The 23219-nt window shown below is 38.7% G+C and overlaps 1 protein-coding gene across 1 annotated transcript in view; it reads right to left on the bottom strand.

Annotated features, from left to right (window-relative positions):
* LOC122799825 (serine/threonine-protein phosphatase 2A 55 kDa regulatory subunit B beta isoform) overlaps window positions 1–23219 on the bottom strand; it is a 699704-nt gene that overhangs the window by 23188 nt on the left and 653297 nt on the right. The window contains exon 8 of the mRNA XM_044069144.1: window positions 14922–15013. Coding sequence (XP_043925079.1) covers window positions 14922–15013 — 92 coding nt within the window. The remainder of the gene's footprint in view (window positions 1–14921; window positions 15014–23219) is intronic.

Raw genomic sequence — 23219 nt, 5'->3', positions numbered from 1 at the left:
ACAAGAAATGTCCCTTTTAGAAAGGATTTGCGATGCTTCTGGGAAACTAAATATGGGGAACTGAAGCCTTGATGAAGTTGGAGATAGCTGGCAAATGACCATCGATAGTGGAATGATTACAGCCAGAGTCAAATAAGATAGACTGAAGGCAGAAAATTTGAGGAGGAGTCCAGGTCTTGCTGCACTGTTAAAAGGGAAAACCATCTCCATTTACTCTTGTAAAGATTTTTAATGACATCTTTCAGAAGGGGGGATAGAATATATGACCCTTGAGGAAAAGGAAGAATTTTGACCATCATTAGAATTGGAGAATGCATGTTTAGTTTCAGAAATCTGTCCAGATGAGGCCTGCAGGATGGGTGAGATAGGAGATCTGGAATGAGATTGCATAGTCAAGGCTGTTTGCTGAAATTAACCATATTTACCTGGGCCAAAAGTGGGTGATGAGGATAACCAAGGCTTTGAAAAGAGAAGCTTTCTGCTAGAACTTCATCATGAGAGAAAGAGGAGGAAAGGCATAAATTAGTCCAGGAAGCCAAGGATGGATACAGCATCCTTGAGTGTCTATCCCTATGGAGTGATTAGGGCAAAGAAGCTACTTCGGTAGATATTGGTTTGGGATGGGAAGAGGCTGCAGTCAGATTGTCCCCCCAGTACAGTAGCAAAAAATCATCCAGGCTACGGATCACTCAAAATGCAGTGGCCAAGCCTGTCCACAATAGGTTGTTCTGACATGGAATGTACACTGTGATTAGTAAACTCTGTGAATACAGTGCCCATTGTCACACTCATATGTCCTTTTAGCAGAGTGAATAAGAATGAATTCTTCCTTGATATACCACATGACCAAAGTCTGTGTGTAGATTGAGGTCACACCTTGGGGAAGTAAGTCCTGTAGATCATGCAACATTAGAAGGACTGTCCTCATGTCCAACACACTGATGTAAAGATGGGCATCTTGTTGAGACCAACTTCCTTGGACTGCTCTCCCCTCATCCTGAGGAGATGTCCACAGTGACTGTGGCTAGTGGGAATGGCCGAATGAAGGATCTTCCTAAAGTCACAGAGGGTGACTGAATCCATCAAATTAGATGTTGCTTGTAGACTGAATAAGACAGCCAGCAAAATTGAGAGGATACTGAAAATTAGATTATTGGATACTGAAGGCCCACTGGAACTCTCTCATAAGAAATTTGGCATGGTGGACTAGGGTGACTGTGACTGCCATCATATCCAACACTTGAAGAAACAAAGAAGTTGGAAGGAAAATCATCTGATGGAGCTTTGAAATGAGAACTCTGAGAAAGAGGAAAGGCACAGCTGTGATTTGAAAGTTTTGCGATTCTTAACTTCATGTCCAGATGGCAACCTATGAACTCAAGACTGAGAGGACACCAGCTTGGACTTTGAAAGATTTACTGAAATGCCCAAGGACAAACACAAATGAAGTAAAATAGTTTCTTCCTGAAATAAGGGATTATTTTCTTGTGTTGACAACGAGCTAGTCATTAAGGTACTGGAAAATAAGGTTCCTTTTTAGCCTAAGTTGAGCTGTTATTACTGGCATGTATTTGGTAAACACCTGAGGCACTGTGGTGAGACTGAATTGCAATGCCCAGAAATGGTAATGATTGGCTCCAAGCCAGAAGTGAAGTTATGTTCTGGATGGCTTCACAGTCCTTATGTGGAGGAGAGCATCCTGAAGGTCTACTGAGTACATTCAGTCTTCTAGTAAACATGATCGATTACATCCTGACAATCTGGATCTTTGACCTTTTTATGTAGTGGTTTAAACCACTTATATCTGAAATGGACCTGAGGTCCTTTATCTTTCTGGGAACTAAAGAGAGTCTGGAATTGACACTGGACCTTTTCTGGTTTGGTGGAACCTCTTGGAAGGTGCTTCTTTGAAGGAGCTGGGAAATTTTCTGTGATGCTACTCTGTTTTACTGGAGTGGCAAATCTGGGAGAGATCTGTGGCTCTGGATATTATGCTCTTCACCCAGTTGTATTGTGTGATGGCTAGCCATGATTCCTAGTGAAGAGGCAGTTGACCCCAGCCATACCTCTCAAACTCTTGGTGCAAGAAATATGGACAAAGCCCGACAAAATGGGGAGACAAACGTCCAAAAATAGGGGCATATTTTAACTCATTACAGTTGAGTGCAACTCCAGGCATTTCTGCAGTTAAGTCCTACTGCATCCCTAGGCATCAAATATTGCTTGTTCATATTTGCATTAATAATTCCAGAACCATGCTACATACAAGGTATCAAGATATTTTATCTTGAAGAATACATGATGGCAAACACAACTGTATTGATATTTGACCTCTGTCAATGAGTATTTCTTAGAACTGTAAGATGGTAAATTCATTTTTTATAGGTTCAAGCCACACCCACTGGGAGTTAAATTTACACACTGAAAAGAGCTGTACTGGAGGGAATGAGTTAAATATTGCTCTTAGAAAGTTGCCAGAGTAACAGGGTTTGTTTTAACATACATTTTCTGTAGGATTTGAAGTCTGAAACTCAGATGTATGTCATTATTTTGTGAGTTCAGTCATATGATCATCCCAGTGTTTTGCCAGAAAACCACAATTTTTATGATAAACAGAACAAAAATATGAGCCAAAAATCAGGACATTCTGCAAAAATCTGGACAGTTGAGAGGTACGCTGGCCACTTCTAGAGAAGAGCAATCAGGCAAGCTCTCAGGGCCATTGGGGAAGTTTCTCAGAGAAAGACTACCTGGACTGCTGATTCTGCAGACCCCCTCCTGGGTGGTGTCTCTTGAATAGGACCCCGCCCCCCATCATGAGTGTCCCTGTCTGAAAAGGAATCAAAGGGAAAATGCTGGGGGTTTCAAAACCAGAGTGCTGTGCTATTCTTCTTGTTCTTATAAAGGAACTTCTGAGGGGTCATAAAGCATAGTCCAAGAGCAGATAATATCCTTCCCTCTTCACTTTTCAGTCGTCTTTCCTTGACCTTAGGATCAAACAGTGAGGTCCCATCATGAGAGGCATTTTCAAAGGATGCCTTAAAGTTGTTCATAAAAATCAGATGCATCCAGGTATGACACTGCACAGAATTTCCAGTGCCTGCTCTTCTAACTTATTCACCTACTGCACTGTGTAGCAGCCTCATTGAGGGGTTGGATATAGACAGTAATGTAGCCACTTGAGACTCAATTTGCTTCAAGGTGTCTAAGGTATTTCATGGGTTTTCATTTTTCTTTGTCTTTATGAATGATTTACAGAAGAGTATTAGAAAAGGGAGTATTATTATATAGTATGACTTCGTTGCTCTTGTAGTTAATAATCAATTTATCTATACTAAGTGCACACTTCAAACTATTTTTTTATAGATGCTATTAGTTTAGTAGTCATAAACCTTTTGCAATTCAGTTAAAACTCACTCGGTGCTAATTGATGTCACCTAGTGCGTTATAAATTTATCAGAACTTATAATCAGTGATACCAATGGCATCTTGTTCTTTAAAATTAAATACATTAAATCTTTTGGTTGTTAACTGTATCCTGCCCTTTACTTTTGCTACAGGAAACCAAAAAATTGCAAGTGCATGTAAGACTGCTCAGCTTTTCGAGACTGCTCACAAGTTAAAGTCAGGTCCTTTATTGCTGAAAATGTATTGTATACAGAGATTGTCTTGCCTATTATGTAGTAGACAATCAAGTAAATAAATGGGCATAATATTTAAGGTCTTTGGCTGCAATGCACAAGGTTCGATTCTGACCTCTGGCCAATGTCTATATGCAGTTTTAATGCTCCCTGTGTGTCACTCTGGGATTCTCCCCCTTCCCAAAAACATGCTGCATGCTTCTACCTCAAACTCACCCAAGAATAGAGCTGTGGGCATCAGCAGAGACTCTAGATGGTGCCCTGTAGGGGAAAGAGCTGTACTGACCAACTGTTTGGGAATCAACTGTGGTACACACTATCCTCTAGATTGGAAAACATGGATCACACACTATGTGCCACGTCAGGACTAGCCACTTGTCTGTGTAAAAATTGGCTCTAGGTGATTTGGACATGATATTTGCTGGTGATAAGTGGTTTGAAGACCTGACCTACTCCACCCTATACTTGGAGCCCATGCTAATGGTGGGTGGGGTTTATGTGCTCTTATTGACCAGTGTGAGCCTGCCATAAAGCACAGCAGTCAGATTCTTGTGTAATGATAGGACAGTATGCATAATCCCCGCCTATCCCCACAGCAGGGTTGTAATAATGAGGAAAAGAGTGCATTCAGTCAGCAGGTGCAGGACCTACTAGATAAAGCAAGACAACAAAAGTTGCTGTTTATTATGTGTGACCTGAATGATGCATATATATATATATAGGGATAGACAGAACAGGATATGAGGACTGCCTGGGTCCACAGGAATAAAGAAGGAGAGGCCATTATAGACTTCTGTCTAGCAAATAGCTTGATGGTGGCCAACACATGGGTGAGCTAGAGACACAGTCACAAGATCACGTACAAGAGTGGCCAACATGCAACTCAGGTTGATGTTCTCCAAGTAAGGAATGGGCACCTGGGTAGAATCAGAGACGGCAAAGTCATCCGCAGTGAAATAGTCAGCCCACAGAATAAACCAATGGTTACTCCAGTCAGCTTCAAGCAGTGGTCAGAGAAGGCTCTAAGGTAAAAAAAGACAAGGTTGAAAACCTGGAAGTTGACTGGAGAAAAAGCACAACGGTGCAAGGAATTACTCAGGGCTCTAGCACCTCAAGAAGGAGAGGAAATAGGCGGAGATGAAGAAGAATGGCAGCACCTCAAAACAGCATGTGGAAGGACCTCAGAACAGACATGCAGCTGAGCCCAGTAAGGAAGCAAGGTACATAAGGAAAGCTGGTTGTGGAATGCAGAAGTCCAGGAAGATATCCAAAGAAAGAAAGGGTGCAGGAAAAGTGGGAGACAGACAAGATGGACCAGTCTATGGAGGAATACTGATCAGCTAACAAATAGACTAACAGAAGAGTTGCAACAGCAAAGAGCAAGGCATCAGAGGCACTCCACCAGCGTCTGAAAGTGACTCAGTGGATGGCACAAAGAAACTATATCAGGTTGCAAGGTTAAAGAAAGAAATATAAAGAATTTAGTCAGAAACCCTTCATAATGGATGTCAGCAGCAACCTGCTCACCAGTCCACAGGATACCAAAGGCTGATGGTGCAGCTTCTACATGAAGAAAAGCCCACAGAGCTGTACTTCCCCAGACAAAGCTTACAATAACAGAAGAAAAGGAGCCCACCCTAGATGAAGTAAGAACAAGACTAAGGAAAATGAAGTCAGGGGAAGCAGCAGGTTTACATGAGGTCACAGTAGGTATGACCAGGATGTTGTGTGAGATAGGGGAGAAATGGCTCTTAAGGGTATTCATAGCAGTATAGAGAGAAAGGTGCATCCCACATGACTGGAGAATAAGCATACAAGTGCCAGTCTACAAGAAGAAAAGGGATATTCATGACTATGGGCATTATTGTGCTATAAAACTCCTGTTACACTGCATGAATGTTCTGGAGAGGGTGCTTTATAAATGAATGTGCAGAGGAGGAGAAAGAAAGGTAAAGGATAAGCAGTTCAGAGTCAGACAAGGATGCAGCACAACCAGCCTGATGTTTGCAGTGAGACAGATATTTGAGAAGAAGCTAGAGAAGAGGAAAGAGTCCAACTGGGCATTCGTAGACTTGGAGAAAGCACATGACAAGGTCCCAAGAAAGCTAATGTGGGCAGTCATCCAGTTGTCCAAGGTCCTGGAACCACTGGTAGAATTACTGCAGGCTATGAACAAGGACCCAGTGACTCACTTGGGTGAGTGTTTGGACTCACAGAGGGCTACCCCACAGGAGTGGGCGTCATAGATCTCAACCTATTAGAGCAAAAAATCTGGACAAAGCCATAAATAATGGAGGGGAAAAAAGGCCCAAAAATAGGGACAGTTTTTAAATATTGCTCTTACAAACTTAGAAGGTTGATAGAGTAGCAGGTTTTTCATTAGCATGAATTTTCTGAAGAGTATGACGTCTGAAACTCAAATGTCTGTCATATTCTGACTTCAGTCCTGAAAGATTTGGCAGTGATTTGCCAGAAAAACACAATTTTAAGCATAATAAGCCAAAAATATGAGACAAAAATCGGGACATTCTGTGAAAATCTGTACAGTTGAGAGGTATGGTGTGTATACATCAAAGTTTAGCTCTGAGCCCAGTGCAGTTCATACTGGTGATGGATTACCTTAGCAAATGGACTGGAGGGAACAGATCAACAAAGCTGCTATATGCAGATGATGTGGCATTACAGACAGACTCTGAACAAGAACTTCAGCAAAGAACAGGGGAATAGAAAGCAAAACTGAAAGCACATGAAAATGAGTACAGTTAAGACAGATGCAATGGCAGAAAATAGGGGAAACCAAAAGAAGCTGAGAATTGAGATAGAAGGGAAATAGTGGAAAAGGTTAACAGCTTTAAGTATCTGGGAGAAGTGGTTGAGAAGACGGCAAGTCTGAATGAGGAGGTCAAAGCTAGAATTAATGGGTCTACAGCCAACTGGCACAGAGTATCAGGTGTGTTGTATGACAGAATATTGAGAAAGATGCGGAGAAGTAAGGTATACAAAACAGAGGAGGGATCAGTACTACTGAGAAACCTAGGCAGCAAGGGCAGAGTAGTTGAGGAAGCTGGAAGTGATGGAGATGAAGTGGCTGAGATGGGTGGTAGAATGCATACTATGGACATATGAAGATATGAGGACATCAGAAGCCAAAGTAGTTCCAATTGCAGTGAAAGTCAAACAGAACAGATTATGGTGGTCCAGGCACAATGTGCAGAAAAGCAGAAGATGATTTCATGAAGGATATTTGGGACAGACAGGAAGAGGCAAGCGGAAAATAGGTCATTCAGTAAAGAGGTGCATAGATTGTGTGAGAGAAAACCTGCCACATTTTGGCACGGATGTTGAAGAAAGTAGGAGAGGGGATTTGAACTGAGAGAGATGGCATCAGCTGACATGACACCCTAACTCCATATTGAAAATGTAGAAAGAAGGTTGATGTTGATGATTCAAGTAAATACAAAGTGACTTCAGATTACAGTTAATAAGACATGACATCTCTATGACTCATACCACGCAAATTATTAGTGCATTAGTTTAATCAGACATAAATGGCTTCCTAGTTTGCAAAGAGCACGTTTTACTGTTGTCATTGATTCACACCCTTTAACTAAGGGATTACTCCCCCCTTCCTATGAAAGCTTACATTACGTACCTTTTCATATTCACTGGGATCAAGGCAGAATAAGCACAGGAGATTGCTTTTCCAGTTTCATCTTTAAACTAATTGCAGACTTTCTTCAAAACTCGGCATGTGCTTTGCAATATGTTTTCAATATCCTTCAAAAACACTAGAATCACTTTGCATTTTAATAGTCAGTGCCTAAGCATTTGACTTTATCTGCAGAATTTAAGTCCTTTGTGGTCATTGAACAGGAAACTCTGAAAGGGCATGAGGGAGACAAACTTCCATCCCTTATTTTCAGTTGATCTGTAATCTGTGCTCTGAAATGGAGAAGGAGGTTTGCTTATGGTACATGATGAATTCTAGTGGTTTGGGAAGAGGACGGGCCTGTGATACCATGCTATGAGGTTGGTAGTAATGCCCTTTGTTCCACGGGGTAGGTAGGTTCCCCAGTGATGGTGTGGGAGGAATCTAAGTATTTAGAGTTATGGGTATCCCTAACATTAAGACAAATTATGATAGGGAATGACAATAACTGGTGTGAAAAGGTAAAGGGGCAGCCAGAAAGATGGTAGAGAAAGTTATGTACATTAACAGGAGAATTCATGCCATTATTGTAATGGTTCCCCCCACTGGCTTTGTATTAAGTTAGGCATTAGTGTGCGGATCTGAAAAAATGGGGGGGGGGGTGTAATCTGTTCAAACAGTTGCAGGATTTAGGAGGATAGCATGGATAGGACATGACCAAGAATGGTAAATAACAGAATGGTCACAGATGTTTTTAGAGGAGGGTGGGGTCTGCTGGAATTTCAAAGATATGTTATGGACTCACGTCTAGGGAAACTATTTGTTAATATGAAGGAGAACAAGGATGATTGTCATGGACTCACATCTAGGGAAATGATTCATTAATACAAAGGAAAACAAGGACAATTGTTATGGACTCAAGTCTAGGGAAATGATTCATTAATACAAAGGAGAACAAGGACGATTGTTATGGACTCACATCTAGGGAAATGATTCATTAATACAAAGGAGAACAAGGATGATTGTCATGGACTCAATTCTAGGGAAATGATTCATTAATATGACAGAGAACAAAGATGATTGTTATGGACCCACATCTAGGGAAATGATTCATTAATACAAAGGAGAACAAAGACGATTGTTATGGACTCACATCTAGGTAAATGATTCATTAATACAAAGGAGAACAAGGACGATTGTCATGGACTCACGTCTAGGGAAATGATTCATTAATACAAAGAAGAACAAGGACAATTGTTATGGACTCAATTCTAGGGAAATGATTCATTAATATGACAGAGAACAAAGACGATTGTTATGGACTCACATCTAGGGAAATGATTCATAAATATGAAATAAAAGAACAATTGTCATGGACTCATGTCTAGGGAAATTATTCATTAATACAAAGGAGAACAAGGGCGATTGTTATGGACTCACATCTAGGGAAATGATTCATTAATACAAAGGAGAACAACGACGATTGTCATGGACTCACGTCTAGGGAAATGATTCATTAATACAAAGGAGAACAAGGACGATTGTTATGGACTCACGTCTAGGGAAATGATTCATTAATACAAAGGAGAACAAGGACGATTGTTATGGACTCAAGTCTAGGGAAACGATTCATTAATACAAAGGAGAACAAGGACGATTGTTATGGACTCAATTCTAGGGAAATGATTCATTAGTATGACAGAGAACAAAGACAATTGTTATGAACTCACATCTAGGGAAATGATTCATAAATATGAAAGAAAAGAACAATTGTCATGGACTCACATCTAGGGAAATGATTCATTAATACAAAGGAGAACAAGGACGATTGTTATGAACTCTCATCTAGAGAAATGATTCATTAATATGATAGAGAACAAGGATGATTGTAATGGACTTACATCTATGGAAATGGTTCATAAATATGAAAGAAAAGAACAATTGTCATGGACTCACATTTAGGGAAATGATTCATTAATATGAAGGAGAACATGAACAATTCTCATGGACTCACATCTGGGGAGATGGTTCATTAATATGAAGGAGAACAAGAATGATTGTCATAAAATCACGTCTAGGGAAATGGTTCATTAAGAATCAAGTCTAGGGAAATGGTTCACTAATATGAAGGAGAAAAGGATGATTGTCATAGAATCATGTCTAGGGACACGTTTCTTTAATATGAAGGAGAACAAGGATGATTGTTGTAGAATCACGTCTAGGGACACGGTTCATTAATATGAAGGAGAACAAGGATGATTGTCACGGACTCACTCTTAGGGAAATAATTCATTAGTATGAAGGAGAACAAGGACAATTGTCATGGACTTATGTCTACGGAAGTGACTCGTTAATATGAAGGAGAACAAGGACGATTGTCGTAGAATCATGTCTAGGGACACGGTTCTTTAATATGAAGGAGAACAAGGATGATTGTCATAGAATCACGTCTAGGGACACGGTTCATTAATATGAAGGAGAACAAGGATGACTGTCATGGACTCACGCTTAGGGAAATAATTCATTAATATGAAGGAGAACAAGGGAAATTGTCATGGACTTATGTCTACAGAAGTGATTTGTTAATATGAAGGAGAACAAGGACGATTGTCATGGAATCACATCTAGGGAAATGATTCATTAATATAAAAGTGAAAAAGGACAATTCTGATGGACTCGTGTCTAGGGAAATGATTCAATAATATGAAAGAGAACAAGAACAATTGTATTTAGTGGGAGAAAAATATGGAAGGCACAGGAGGTGAGGCTTTGATGTGAAGACAGAAGAGACTGACCAACTGACATTGAGGACAAGGTTTTTGTAAGGGATGTTGTGAGCTCTATGAAGGTTTGCGGGAAATCCAGTAATGGGAATAGGAGGGTTGCTTTGTTGGAAGGGGAAGGCTGGGAAGAGCTATGGATGTATAAAGTGGGAGGGTGGGGAATGTAGAATAAATAATGTTTATGTCTTGGAAAAAGTCTTATGAGGAGCTTGGTTGGAAAAGCAGGTTTGCTAAAATACCTTAGTTTGCTGGATGTGATGAAGCATTCATAAAGACTATAACAGGATGAAAGGAATGGTGCAGAGAGAATGAAGGAGCATTCAGCCAAAATATATAGGGAATTAGGAGGGAGGCAGGATTTACATACATAGATCAGACTGAAAGAAGGACAAAGATCTCATTTATTTATTTATTTGACATTTGTTGAACGGGTTAGTCCAGCTGGGACAGAGCCCTTTTTCAGTGGACATCCGTGGAGAAAAGCTCCACAGTAATTACATACAATATGTTTAATAAGTATTAAGTTAATAAAACAAGAAAAAAGTACATAGAATAAGTAAAGCAGATTAAGCATGCGTGGCGATTAGAATCAACATTATAGCACATGTAGGTACAATGCAGAGATACAGGATGGAGTGAGTGGGGGTGGGTTCAAACAAATTTGTGTGATATTTCTTTGGGCTCCTTATAGGAAGTGCAGTATCTATAATTACTAGTTTTAAATGCAAATAAATAAGCACTGAAACTCACAGGTATCTCACCTAAGCATTGTTGCAGGGATGCTTTGCCCTCCTGCCATCCTTCATACCTCTCAGCCTTCCAGATTTGCATATGCTGCCCAGATTTTTGCTTCATATTTTTGGAATGTTCTTTATAAAATTTGTGTTTTTGTGGCAAACACTAAGGATTTAAGGCACTAAATAATGACATATGAGTTTCAGACTTCCTTCGACAAATGCATGGCATCACACATTTTGTTATTTTAGAAACGTTCAAAGTTTATAACAGCAATATTTAAAATATGTTGCTGTTTCTAGACCTTTGTCACCCATTATTTTAAACTTTAAACAGATATCTTGTACAAATGAGAGGTACGCCACCCCGTGACATGGGGGAGACTATGCCCCATCCATGTCCCTACTACTTCTGTATTTGGTGAAACTGCTGTAACTCAGTGGAAGGGGAATACTGCAAGGTCCTGCAACATCAGCGTTAGTACATATTTACTTGATTCACAAGTTCTGAGGATTGTAAGTACAGTCCTCAGTATTACTACAGGAATACATTTCATGGAGTTAAGATGGCAAGACTAATATTAGAGGAACAAAAATAGTTGGTGCATAGATGGTATAAAAGTGAGAAATTGAAAGAGGTTTCTTAGATGATGAGAACGTTGAGTATTGGGGGTTCAGCATTGAAGGACCAGGTAATTTCCATATGTGGTAGGGGAATATTAGTACTAATAAGCATTGCAAAGTGGTTAATGGCAAAACATTACATAAGGAATAGACATGGCTTTTTGGGGTGAGGTGGGAAGATCAATGTTGCTTAAAGGTGTGGAGTTTATGCTGGTTGTTTATTGGCTCAGACAGTGATGTAGGACATCTTGAAAGCATGAATTGTGTATACATTTTGTCACATAATTTTTTTTTTAATTTATTTTTTTGTTGACCATGTTGGTCCCTTTTGGCTAGTGGCTTCTTTTCATGGGGATATCCAAAGAGGAATTTATACCACTAGGAAAAATTTCTCTGAGGCATTGTGGAACTTTCCTAAAATATGAAAGTGTTCTTTTGTTGCAGATCATTCACTGAAGTAGTCCATTTGAGGAAGACCACAAAATGAAAGCCAAGCCAAAAAAACTTTTATCAGTTATGAATATATATGAGCTAAATTTCAGAAAAATACCCAAATATCAACATTCACAATGTTGATCAGAAAAACACTGACTTTGCAAATGCTGACATTCTGATATCCATTAGCTGAACATAGGTTCATAGGTTAGTACTAGGCTAACTGCCTTTATGGACCATTTTAAGCCTAGCCAATTATCCCATGTCAGAATCAAACCCTGCGCCTTGTGTTTCTAAGGTAAGCACCTTAACCATTACGCCAACCTCCCAAATGCAAAACATTAATTAAAAAAATAATAAAACACTATTTTTGCAGGGCAGCAAGACCCTGCACCACCATACTCCCTGCTAATAATGTACACTATCTCAGAGATTGCAAAATGTCATGGAAAGGGCGTATTTCCCAACCCCAAGAATTGCGCAATCTCACACACCTGTTGACCATCTGTGGAGTTGACTACATTTTATCGACTAAACACATGTTGACCAAAGGGGGATTTCATAATAGTGTGCTCCCCTATATTCCACCTCTATGACACAATTCAAGAGGAACCTGGACGAGTGGATGGGGTACCGTAAATTCTTACCAGGGATAGAGCCCACAGTCCTCCTGGATATGGCATTACATTGGGATGAAACAGCTAGGCTTGAAATGACCTCTGGGTTGATAGCCTAGTAAATGCCTATGATCCTATGATATCTAGGTATATATTATTATCAGGAAAGCATTTCTGTGGGTTGAGATATTGGTGGTAATATAGGAGCATTCATATTTACTTCACACATTCCTGTAATATTTAGCATTGTTAAAATTTCAAGAGAAAGTTAAGATTATATATGTTTTATTCCTTTAATATTTATATAGCTATAAATAACTGAAGTTTAAATAGTGGAGACTCATTCTGCAGAAGCATCCGATAGTGCTAATGACCCATGCGGTTTTCAGAGTGATAAATGTGATATCCAGGTGTATTAGGATGTTTTCCCTGTCTATATTTCTGTTTTCTCTGTAGTGTGCATGCCGTCTTGATGAGATATTTTTGGGAGTGTAGTTTTGATTGATGATTACTGCAAGATATATAGTTCAATAGATCACTCTGAGTTTCTTCTGCATCTTTTTCTCTGTGCTCATTTGTTTTTCACTGCAAGGGCCATTCTTGTACCTGAGTAATAGATGATCAGGGAAGCTATCACCCAGATAGCCATGGAAGAGTTTGTGCCACTGCCCTTGCCTGGCCTTCATCTTACTGCTGAGGAAGGAGAGTCCTTGTTCCAGTGGCCTCAGCTCCCAACACCAGGGCCATCCATGTTTCAAGAGGGACCCTATTTGTCCTTTATTTTTTAAGGGCTTTAGTTACTCTGATACTCTTTACATTTTCCTAGATCAGTAAAATACCATTATATCACCAACAAACTTTATTATATGTAACATATTAGACCATTGAATATATCGCATTAAAAAAAAAAAAAAATTTGATCTGTATTTGAATTTTTTATGTATCTCTTGGAGCTTTTCTCACCGGGCCTGTACTGAAAATGGACATGTATCTAGCTAGACTAGCCCGGTCAACAAATGTAAAATAAAAATAAAAATAAAAAAGGTTGAGAAACTATGGTGATCCTTTCTCCCCAGCAGCAGCCATGTCCACCATACTATGCAAAGGCTAGGAACAGTTCTGTTATGACCCTGCCTATCCACTAGGTGGCTGACAAGAGCACAGCATCAATTTGGGGCACCCTGTGCTTTTCTCTTGACATGTACAACTGAGCAAACCAACATAAGCTACACACAGCGACCCTCCCCTGCCTGGCTCTTACAGTGCCTAAGCTACTGACTGAATTGTGGTGGTCTGGTTTGTAGTCAAGGCTTTATCTCTTTGCACTTTAGATCCAGGCATGACATATATCTTTTAATTTGTGATTACTTAACCAAAATGTGTTTTGGCAATGCCTATACAACATATAGTATTGCAAGGTTTATTCACATGTATGTAAAGAAGTATTATTGGACTTGGTCTTAAATCTGAGAGGATAATGACTGAGCCTTCCAGCTTGGCTAGAAGTGTAGATGCTACAGACTCTGTGAGTGTGATACCAGATAAACAAATGCTGCCTGTTTGTCTTCTTGTTAACTGCTTTATAACTCCACTTAAAAGATGCATGCTTTTATCATTGTACAAAGCCCTCAGCTGCAGTTTCTGGTATTAAAAGGTGCTGACATGGAATGTCTGCTGTTATAAACTTATGAGGACTGCATTAGCCATTGGTGCTATAAATGTACTTAGATAAGAAACATAATGTTTTGCACCTCTGTAGACAGAATTAACTCCTGTTACACAGACCTTGCCTTCAGTGTCTAACCACTGGCATATAAAGTCACACACAACTGGAGATCGAAATATTGCTAAGAGGTCTTTATTCCTTCTTGCCTCCCTCCTGTTTGGCCTGCAAAAGAAGGATGCCAAGTCTCTTTGGAATTTTGAAGTTGTAAAGAATGGCAGTACCAGAACATTCCTCGATGAATGACTTGATACAAGGTCTCAAGACTTATTATATATTAGCTCACATGTATCAAAACAGAAATCATCAACTGGTTGTTAAAGTGGTAATCCTAAATTACATGCTGTATAACATCATTTAATTTCTGAATATATTTGAGTCAATATCTATTCAAGTACATTTATCTAAGATGCTGACGTAGCTGTTAAACAGCTTAAATGTCATATATCAGGCATTTCATATTATAATTATAAAATGAATGTTGAAGAATAAGACACAAGCATGTGCTGTTGTTATCTGAGGCAGATGCCCTACATTGCTACATTGTATCTGTCTCGTCTTCACTTTGTATTTTCTTTGCCTTCTGTAGTCATAATCTAATAGTAATCAATACTGCTTACCCACTGGGCACAGCAACTCAATTGTAACACTTAAAGGGAAGCCAAACTGTTGAAAACACACCACAATTACAGAAAAAGATTGATTTTATTCTCACCTGTCAGTTCCATTCCAGACACATTCAAATTTATCAAATATGCAATCATTTTCATACAGCGAGCACAGCTTACTGCGGAGGTAATCATGTACCTGATAACAAAGAGCAAAAGAGAAAGAGAGAGAGAGAAGGAGTGAATGAGTCACATCTTAACATCTGTTTCAGTCACAGAGCACAGTAAGATCAAATCAAACATTACAAAACCATACTGATTCCAATGACTTTTGTTGTCATAAACTTCAAAATCTTTTCAATAACACTTTGTTGATTTTAAGGTTTATACTTTATTGTGTCTTTGTTTCTTGCTATCAGCTGTCCTCACTAAAGTTGCCCTGATTTTTACCTGATCCATTCAGTTTTGCGCACTATTGTATATAATAGTTTTGAGAAGGCTGGCATCAAGACATGCCTAAAAGTCTAAATTCTTTACTGCCTGACATTTAAAGGAACTCTAGTTTACTTCACTAAAACAAAAATGGATACCAAATACATGCTTGAAAAAGAAAATAAAGGTCAAAGTTGACCTTTCAAATGTAAGTCATGTTCTAAAATATCCCAAAAGATAAAAAATTAAGCTGGACTATTTTTTTATTTCAGTTTCAGGTAAGTAACTTAATACTTATCTTTCAGGTTATTTCTTAAGAGAACTTCCAGTTGAAGCCTCAGCTTTAACTTTTATGTTCTGTTTACATCTTGTAGTTATAAACCATTTTGTTTTATTTTGTTTCAAAGCCCCACATTTTGTTATTGTACAAGAAGTTATTTTCCAAGGTGGTGTAGATTAGTCCTTCATATGAATATACTGTTCTAACCATTAATTCATTTGAAATATTATGTACTGCTGACATAGTGTATGTGATGTAATGACTTGGAGATAGTTTATTTTTAATTAAGACTGGTAATATATTATTTTACAATGCAAATGAATAATAGCGGCTTGGTGTTATCTCTATGAAAGATTATACAGAATCACCATGCCTGCTATTAGAAATGACAAACATATAATGGAAAACCTTTTTTTCTGAAATGTAAATAGCCTTCCCTATTATGTTGTGTATCAGATTTCACTTTTGTGCTACCAGTAATGCATACATCTGTCTTGTAAATCTCCGGTACATCTTTCTAATAAAAATGTGGCACATTTTTAATTTCATTTTCACTTATAAAAAGTGTGTAGTTTCCATGCTAGAATAGTGTTAGTACAGCTGCGGTGGCCATATAAGAGACCTCTGGTACTCCAATTAATATAAATCACAGTGGATTTTATTTTTTGGGGAGGGGTTGGGAGTATGACATGCAGATGGCTTCAGGGATGGAATTCCCTGTGCAGCATATTCTTTGCATGTCATAAAGTTCAATACAACTGCATACCTGTGGGCAAACTAATCTGAAATGTTTATTGTAATATAGTCAAAGAAGCACAAATCATGATAATTTTTTTCTGAAAGCTATTGCTAAAAGAGTGCAATGCAATGACCTCCCCCTCAAGGACTACAAAGATGATATTGCAAATGATGGTGAAGAGTAATTTCACACTTTACCAGTAACAATCTGTGTGCTTGCTGCAGAAGAAATTTGCCCCTGAGAATTAACACCAGTATTTTCTTATATTGCTATTGAAATGACCTCTACTTACACAGGTGCTGAAAAGTTATTTGCATATTAGTATGGTTGTGTTTTCTTCCAAACGTACAGTCATTTGCTCCATGCATTTCATGGAAAACTGTACTTCTTTTGTAATCTGTCCTATGCCTGAAAACTGCCTTTTTTTCTGTCCCACTGCCAGTCAGAGCAAGCAATGTTTACTTACTGAAGGGGCCCCTATGTTCTGCTATTATGTTGGAATAGAGTCTAATTTTCTTTTATCATACAGTTAAGGAAATAGTTGAGTGAGACCCCATTTTGCACATTGTTACTTATAATCTGTACCACAAAAGTGTTATATGAATGTATGAATGTATAAAGCACTGGGTATGTGTGCTTTTCTCTGTGCATTTATCAGTTTGTACATAGGTTATATATCCATATGTATCATTTTATCATCTGTCTTGTCTACCTGTCTATCCTTATATGCTACTGCTAGATGATTTGTAGGTTAGGTTCTACCTGACCTAAGTTAGTAAAATGTAATTGTATTATATGGACTTTAGACTTTCAAACTGTTATGAAATCACATGAGATACTTCAAAAGAGAGTGCTAGGCAACAGAAATCATTAGATGACATTCTCCATATGTTAGTTTTCTATTTTACTAGACTTTTTTTATATTTACCAGATATTCTGTTTGTTTCTAGTCAGTCACCCCTGTCTTCCAGTTACTACAAAGGTTGATGAATCTGTCTGAACACCATCACAAGTCTAGCCAATAATCAGAGGTCAGAATCAAATCCTGTATGTTGTGTCTGAGAGGTAAAGACCTTAACCATTATACCAAACCCTTCCCTCAAAGGTGTGAAATCAAACCCTGTATCTTGTAACTGTGAGGTAAATGCCTTAATCATTATACTAACACCCCCCACAACAGTCTTGCCTGAAAAGGGGTTGCTGGGCAGGTGATACTGGCAGTCCAGTTATAAATTATTTCTGTGTCCATACGCAGAAATGGCATATATGGACACAGAAATAATTTATAACTGGACTGAAAACCGAGAAAGATTACATGCCAGAAAGTAAGTGATGCATGCACTGACCAGGGGATAGAAGCTGTCCCTAAACTTAAGCCTAACTACTTTCCTATGTAGTTGTATCTTAAAGTGGCAGCCAGGTGACATATGACAATAGTCTTACACTACAATCGAATGCCTTTATGCAGATACTGCCCGGTCATACCTTAAAAAGGTACAGAAATATTTTCCTTAGCCTTGTAGGTATACTTTGTGTCTATAATGTGGAAATGTTGCTGCGAGGAAGTCATGCCCCTCCTCTCGGGCAACTGTGAGCTGTATGCCTTGAAGGGTTTAATATAATTACATTACTTACAGGCGCAGACCTGTCCTCTCTGTAGTGAACTAAACCTGTTTACAAGATGAAGTAGCTGTGATGTGCTGCTCTTCAGAATACGTCTTGGTTACAATAGCATAGTTCAAAACAAATTACAGAATATGACATTACTCTAGTGAACTGTAACATTCAGGGAAGTTTGCTGTAATTACTTTAAGTGCAAGCTATAACATTGTAAGACAGAATGAAATAACAGATCATGGGAATGTCATAAGGAGTTTAATCCCAGGTGAGTGTGCTGTAGAAGAGGCTTTCAGATATCTTGTAAGTGTTCAGGAAAATATCTTTACCAGTAATGCAGACAATTCATCACAATGCCTTTGATTTTTTTTTTCAATTTAACATTATGTTACCCCCAAAATGTGAACATAAAAAGGAAGAGTAAGAATCAGTTGGCAATGTACCTCTCAACCTCTTAGCATATGAAATCTGGACAAAGTCTAAAATAATGGAGGTATGATGGCACAAAAATAGGGCCAGATTTTAAATGTTGCTCTTTTAAACTTAGCCATTTGCTAGAATAACAGGCTTTGTTGTTAGCATGATTTTTTAAAGTCTAAAACACATATTTGCCAGAAGACCATACATTTTATGTGGCACAGGTCAAAAATATTAGGCAAAAATGTGGACATTCTGCGAAAATCTAAACAGTTGAGAGGCATGGGCTGGATCTGGTAAGAGGACAGGTAACCCAGGGATATAATGAACATTTCTTTGTTTGGGACAGGTTGTATCTTAACTCTGAAGAAACAACTGTGCCCAGATATAGGATAGAAATATACTCAGTGATGTAAGATGAAAGGGGTGTGTGCCCCCAGAAGTAGAAAAGGGGTCATATATTATAAAATTAGGTAGAAAGAAAAACATGAAACAAAAGGAAAGAACAGACAATGGTAATAGCAAAGCACCTCTAGTAATCACTTGTCTCTCCTCCAGAGATTCTTCATGGAGTCCACACCTTGGGCACTTGTCTCTTAACATTCCTCCTCCACTGCCTGGAGAGGGGTTGTGATGCCCCACCTCTGGTCCAGTAATCAAGGAGCCTCAATCCTCACCACAAGCACCAGTGGGGGACATACATTGGGAGGATGACAAGTACACACATAGTATTTCCAGAAGCAGCTCTCTGCATCAAGTGTAATTTCCCTTAAGATGACACAGAGACTACAGTCAGTCCAGGGCTGGTTTATCCTTCTTTCTCTAGATCCCCAATAAGACTCCCCACTGGAGATCTCAGCTGAGTGGCCAAGCCAAGACCTCCAACACTCTCTCTGTCCAACCAGTGCTTCATGTCTCTGCCCAAGTAGCTGACACACACACTCCTGGAGATTTGTATTACACACACACACACACACACACACACACACACACACACACACACAGTAACATCAGAGTTCAAAATCACAGGAAATATTTAAAACAACATTGCAGGACAGTCTCAAATAAATAAAGACAACCGTCACCTCATAGCAAGACATTGTCCCATTCGATTCTCAGCTAGAGCGTCTTCAGTCTGGAGGCATACATGAATGGGGCATGCCTTCGTCGAAGGTTGTGCGTCAGGGCTGGTAACCCGGTACGTAAAAATCCACTACCAATCATTAGCAGACCCGTGTTCCGCTGTGGCGACCCCTAACCTGGAAAAGCCGAAAGACACAAGCATCTAAGCTAAACTTTGTTATATTCCTGACTATATCTAAAAGAATTGTACTGTACCCAAGATACTTCAGAGCAAGCAAGCCAAATGCCGTGAGTGAATCTTGATGTTGTCAGGTCAAAGACAAATACAGAATAGGGTATAAGAGACCTCCCAAATTAATATCTCAAATATTACTGCTGAGATAGCTTGCAGAATGACATCATTTCTTGTCATCTGACTCTATAGCAGGTGAAAAACAACCACTGATACAGCTGGTAGCATTCAGCATCTACCTGTGAAAATACATACACAAGGGGTTTTCCTCAAATCTTGATACTTGCTAGAAGTCATAAAACAATAGAACACTTGCAAGAAAATGCAGAAAGTCCCCTAGTTTTAGACATTTTGTCTCCTTGCTGCCACAAAATAATTTAATTTCAGCTATATTTCTGAGGCTAACCTCTTGCATTCCAGTTTCCACCATTAAAATATATACATTCAAACAGTTACAGTAGTGTATGTAAATTTCTGTTCCCTTCCAGTAGGGTACACTGTGGATACATCTTTAAGCTCAGTACTTTACAAACCCTTTTCAACACACAAGTCTGTACAAACCAGTTTGATATACACATAACATACAGTACTAATAAGGTTATAACACAAGCATCTTACATGAAACATGTTGGCATTCACAAATGACACATAACCATTTACAAAAATTCCAGACAGCTGTGTTGGCAGTATCTCTCTTTGTCACACTTCTATAAAAATCATGTTGATAATTCACAAATGACATATAATTATTTACAACATTCCAGACAGCTGGGTGGCACTATCCCCTTTCGTGACCAGGTGACAATTCTATAACTCATTAATCTTCTCTCTTCCCCCAGCCACAGTTTTATAGTGCCTGGACCAATAATCAAACCCAAGCCATCTGGGTCATAGTCAGGGCTTTATCCTTCTACATCATAGAGCTTGCTCGCTACTCTTTTCATAGTTAATATAGAAATAAACAGTAACCGTTTTACACTTCATAAAGTACACATGTAACATTTCCTAAATGTACCTTAATAGAAACACCTATCTCGTGTTCTATTTTAGGTTTTGTTTATGTTGCTGATAGTTATGGGGGAGAGAAACAACAGAACAGCTAGTAATGATGCCAGCTTCCTAGAGCACTGGAAATGCACTGCAGTGTGCATAACGTTTGACTACTGTGATGTTATTGGCACAGCTACTAGCTTTCTAGAACCACTGCCAGTGCACTGTGGTGTGCATGTTATTTAGACTACTGTGACATCATCGGCACAGGTGCCAGATTTCTAGAACCACTGCAAGTGCTCTGCAGTGTGGTTGACTTTATATTACTGTTGTGCTGTCAGCAGAGATAAGAGCTTTCTAGAGCTACTGGAAGTACACTGCAGTATGCATGACTTTAGACTATCATGATAGCATCAGCATAGATACAAGCTTTCTAGAACCACTTCAAGGGCACTGCAGTGTGGTTGACTTTATATTACTGGCATACTTTTGGCATATATACCAGCTTTCTAGAGCTACTGGAAGCGCACTGCAGTGTGCATGACTTCAGCCTATCATCATATCATCAGCATGCATAACAGCTTTCTAGAACCACTGCAAGCACACTGCAGTGCAGTGCACTTGATTTTATATTGCTATCATGCCATCAGCATATATACCGGTTTTCTAAAACTACTGGAACTGCACTGCAGTGTGTTTGACTTTTAACTATTGTGATGTCATTGGTACAGCTGCTCTGCTAGAGTTTCAAAACAATGTCAGGATTTTCTTTCAACTTCTGATGCAGTCTTTTTTTTGTTTTGTAATTATTTGTTTACACTTTGTTGGTTGGGTTAATCCACTAGGACCGTGGCCTCTTCATGGGTGATTCAATGTGGTATTCATTCTGACTAAGATGAATTTGTTCATTGTATTGAGGAAATTCCCAAACTCATTTCAGCAGAGGACATCAAATGGTTGCTACTACTGAGGGCAACCAAGATAGCAGATGACAATGCAGGAGTAATGGAGACTGTTACCGTACTGGAGGAAGCACTGTCTGTAGACTATGGATATCTGGATGGAAACACAGAATGTCAAAATCACTGAGGTATCAGAAGGAGGGCTTGATAACACTGTTTTACTTCTTTTCAGAGAAGTAGAAGGAACATTATTATTATTATGGGGAGAAGAAACACCACCTGATGTTTATGTTATCAGATGAGTGTGAAACCGCTACACAGACTGTAGGAATGAGTTCAGGAGTAGATCAGACAATGCTGAGGTGGCTTCATAAAGTAAGTCTGTATAGCACAGGCAGTTTTCAGTTATGTGGAAGTCTCTTATGAGTATTACAAAGAAAAAAGGTACTGGCTATATGTAACTTGGGACAAGATTGTTGAATGTCTGGGTTTTAAAGCCCAGGATATACAAACACTGACTCATTTGGGATCAGAAGCTTTTTTGTGAAGTAACCTTTTATTCTATAATACTAGCAAAAACGTTTTTGGCTTGTATAAATGGTAAAAAGATGACTTTCACCACCACTATCCAGCACTGTTGCAGTCCAAGAACTCAGCAAGCAGGTACAGAGTGGTAAAAACCAACCAGCAAGAAGAAAGAATACGCAGCAGGATAAAATGCTGTTACAGAGTCACATATAATACGATACCAATAAATAAATAAGTAAATGTGAAAAATATGCATTCATACAAAAGAAAATCCTTAATACCCATATAACTTAAGAAATTACAAACATTAAAAATGAAAACTACTTATATAACACATCCTCCTAAATCTACACATTCAAAATACTTTTGGAAATATGAATTCTTGCTGTTGTCAGACATTAACCTAAATAAATATGCATACTACCACCCAGTGGCAATGGAAAGAATAACATACAACCGCAAAACAGAAAAATACTAAAAAAGAATTAGAAAACCTCATTAGGTCCTTAGGAAAAAAAAAACAGTCTGAAGAGGAATAATAAATACATCTTTGTTCCTTAATACTTAATATTTGCAGCTGTTCATATTTATGAGTAACTTTGATACAGACCATATTAATGCCATAAAAACTGAACTTGGCCACAGGATCTAAAACAGAATGTTAATACACTATTTTACTGATTCTTTGATGCATGATGTCAAATGCTAAATGTTCAGATATTTGTGATTAAAGCATTAAAGATGTCTTGCCCACATAAATTCTTGGCATATGCAAACTACTAAGTTAATAGCATTCTCACCTCTACATGTAATGAAACTCCTGATCTCATACATTTTGTGGGAATTCCTAGAAATGTTTTTTTTTTTTTTTTTTTTTTTTTTTTAGTTTTTAATAACATATTGGCACAGGATACAATTCTCACACAGGTTTATAGGCAAGTATTAGGCTTGCTGCCCTTGGGGCCATTTTAAGCCAACCCTAAAAGCATCTGTACACTGGATTCAGACTCTGCATCAGCTGTTTTCTTTCTCTGAGCTCACTGCACTCACACCATGTGCCACAAAAGTTGGACATAGAAATTTGAACATCAGACCTTTTTTTTTTAAACCTAACATTAACCACAACACCAGAAAATATACATGGAAACCAGACATGCAATATGCTATCATTTAAGTTTTTTTGTG

Source organism: Protopterus annectens, chromosome 4.part0 (assembly GCF_019279795.1).
Source record: "Protopterus annectens isolate FY-2018-M chromosome 4.part0, PAN1.0, whole genome shotgun sequence".
NCBI lineage: Eukaryota > Metazoa > Chordata > Ceratodontiformes > Protopteridae > Protopterus > Protopterus annectens.
Note: the sequence above shows the minus strand (reverse complement) of the source record. Positions and strands in the feature narration are given on the sequence as shown.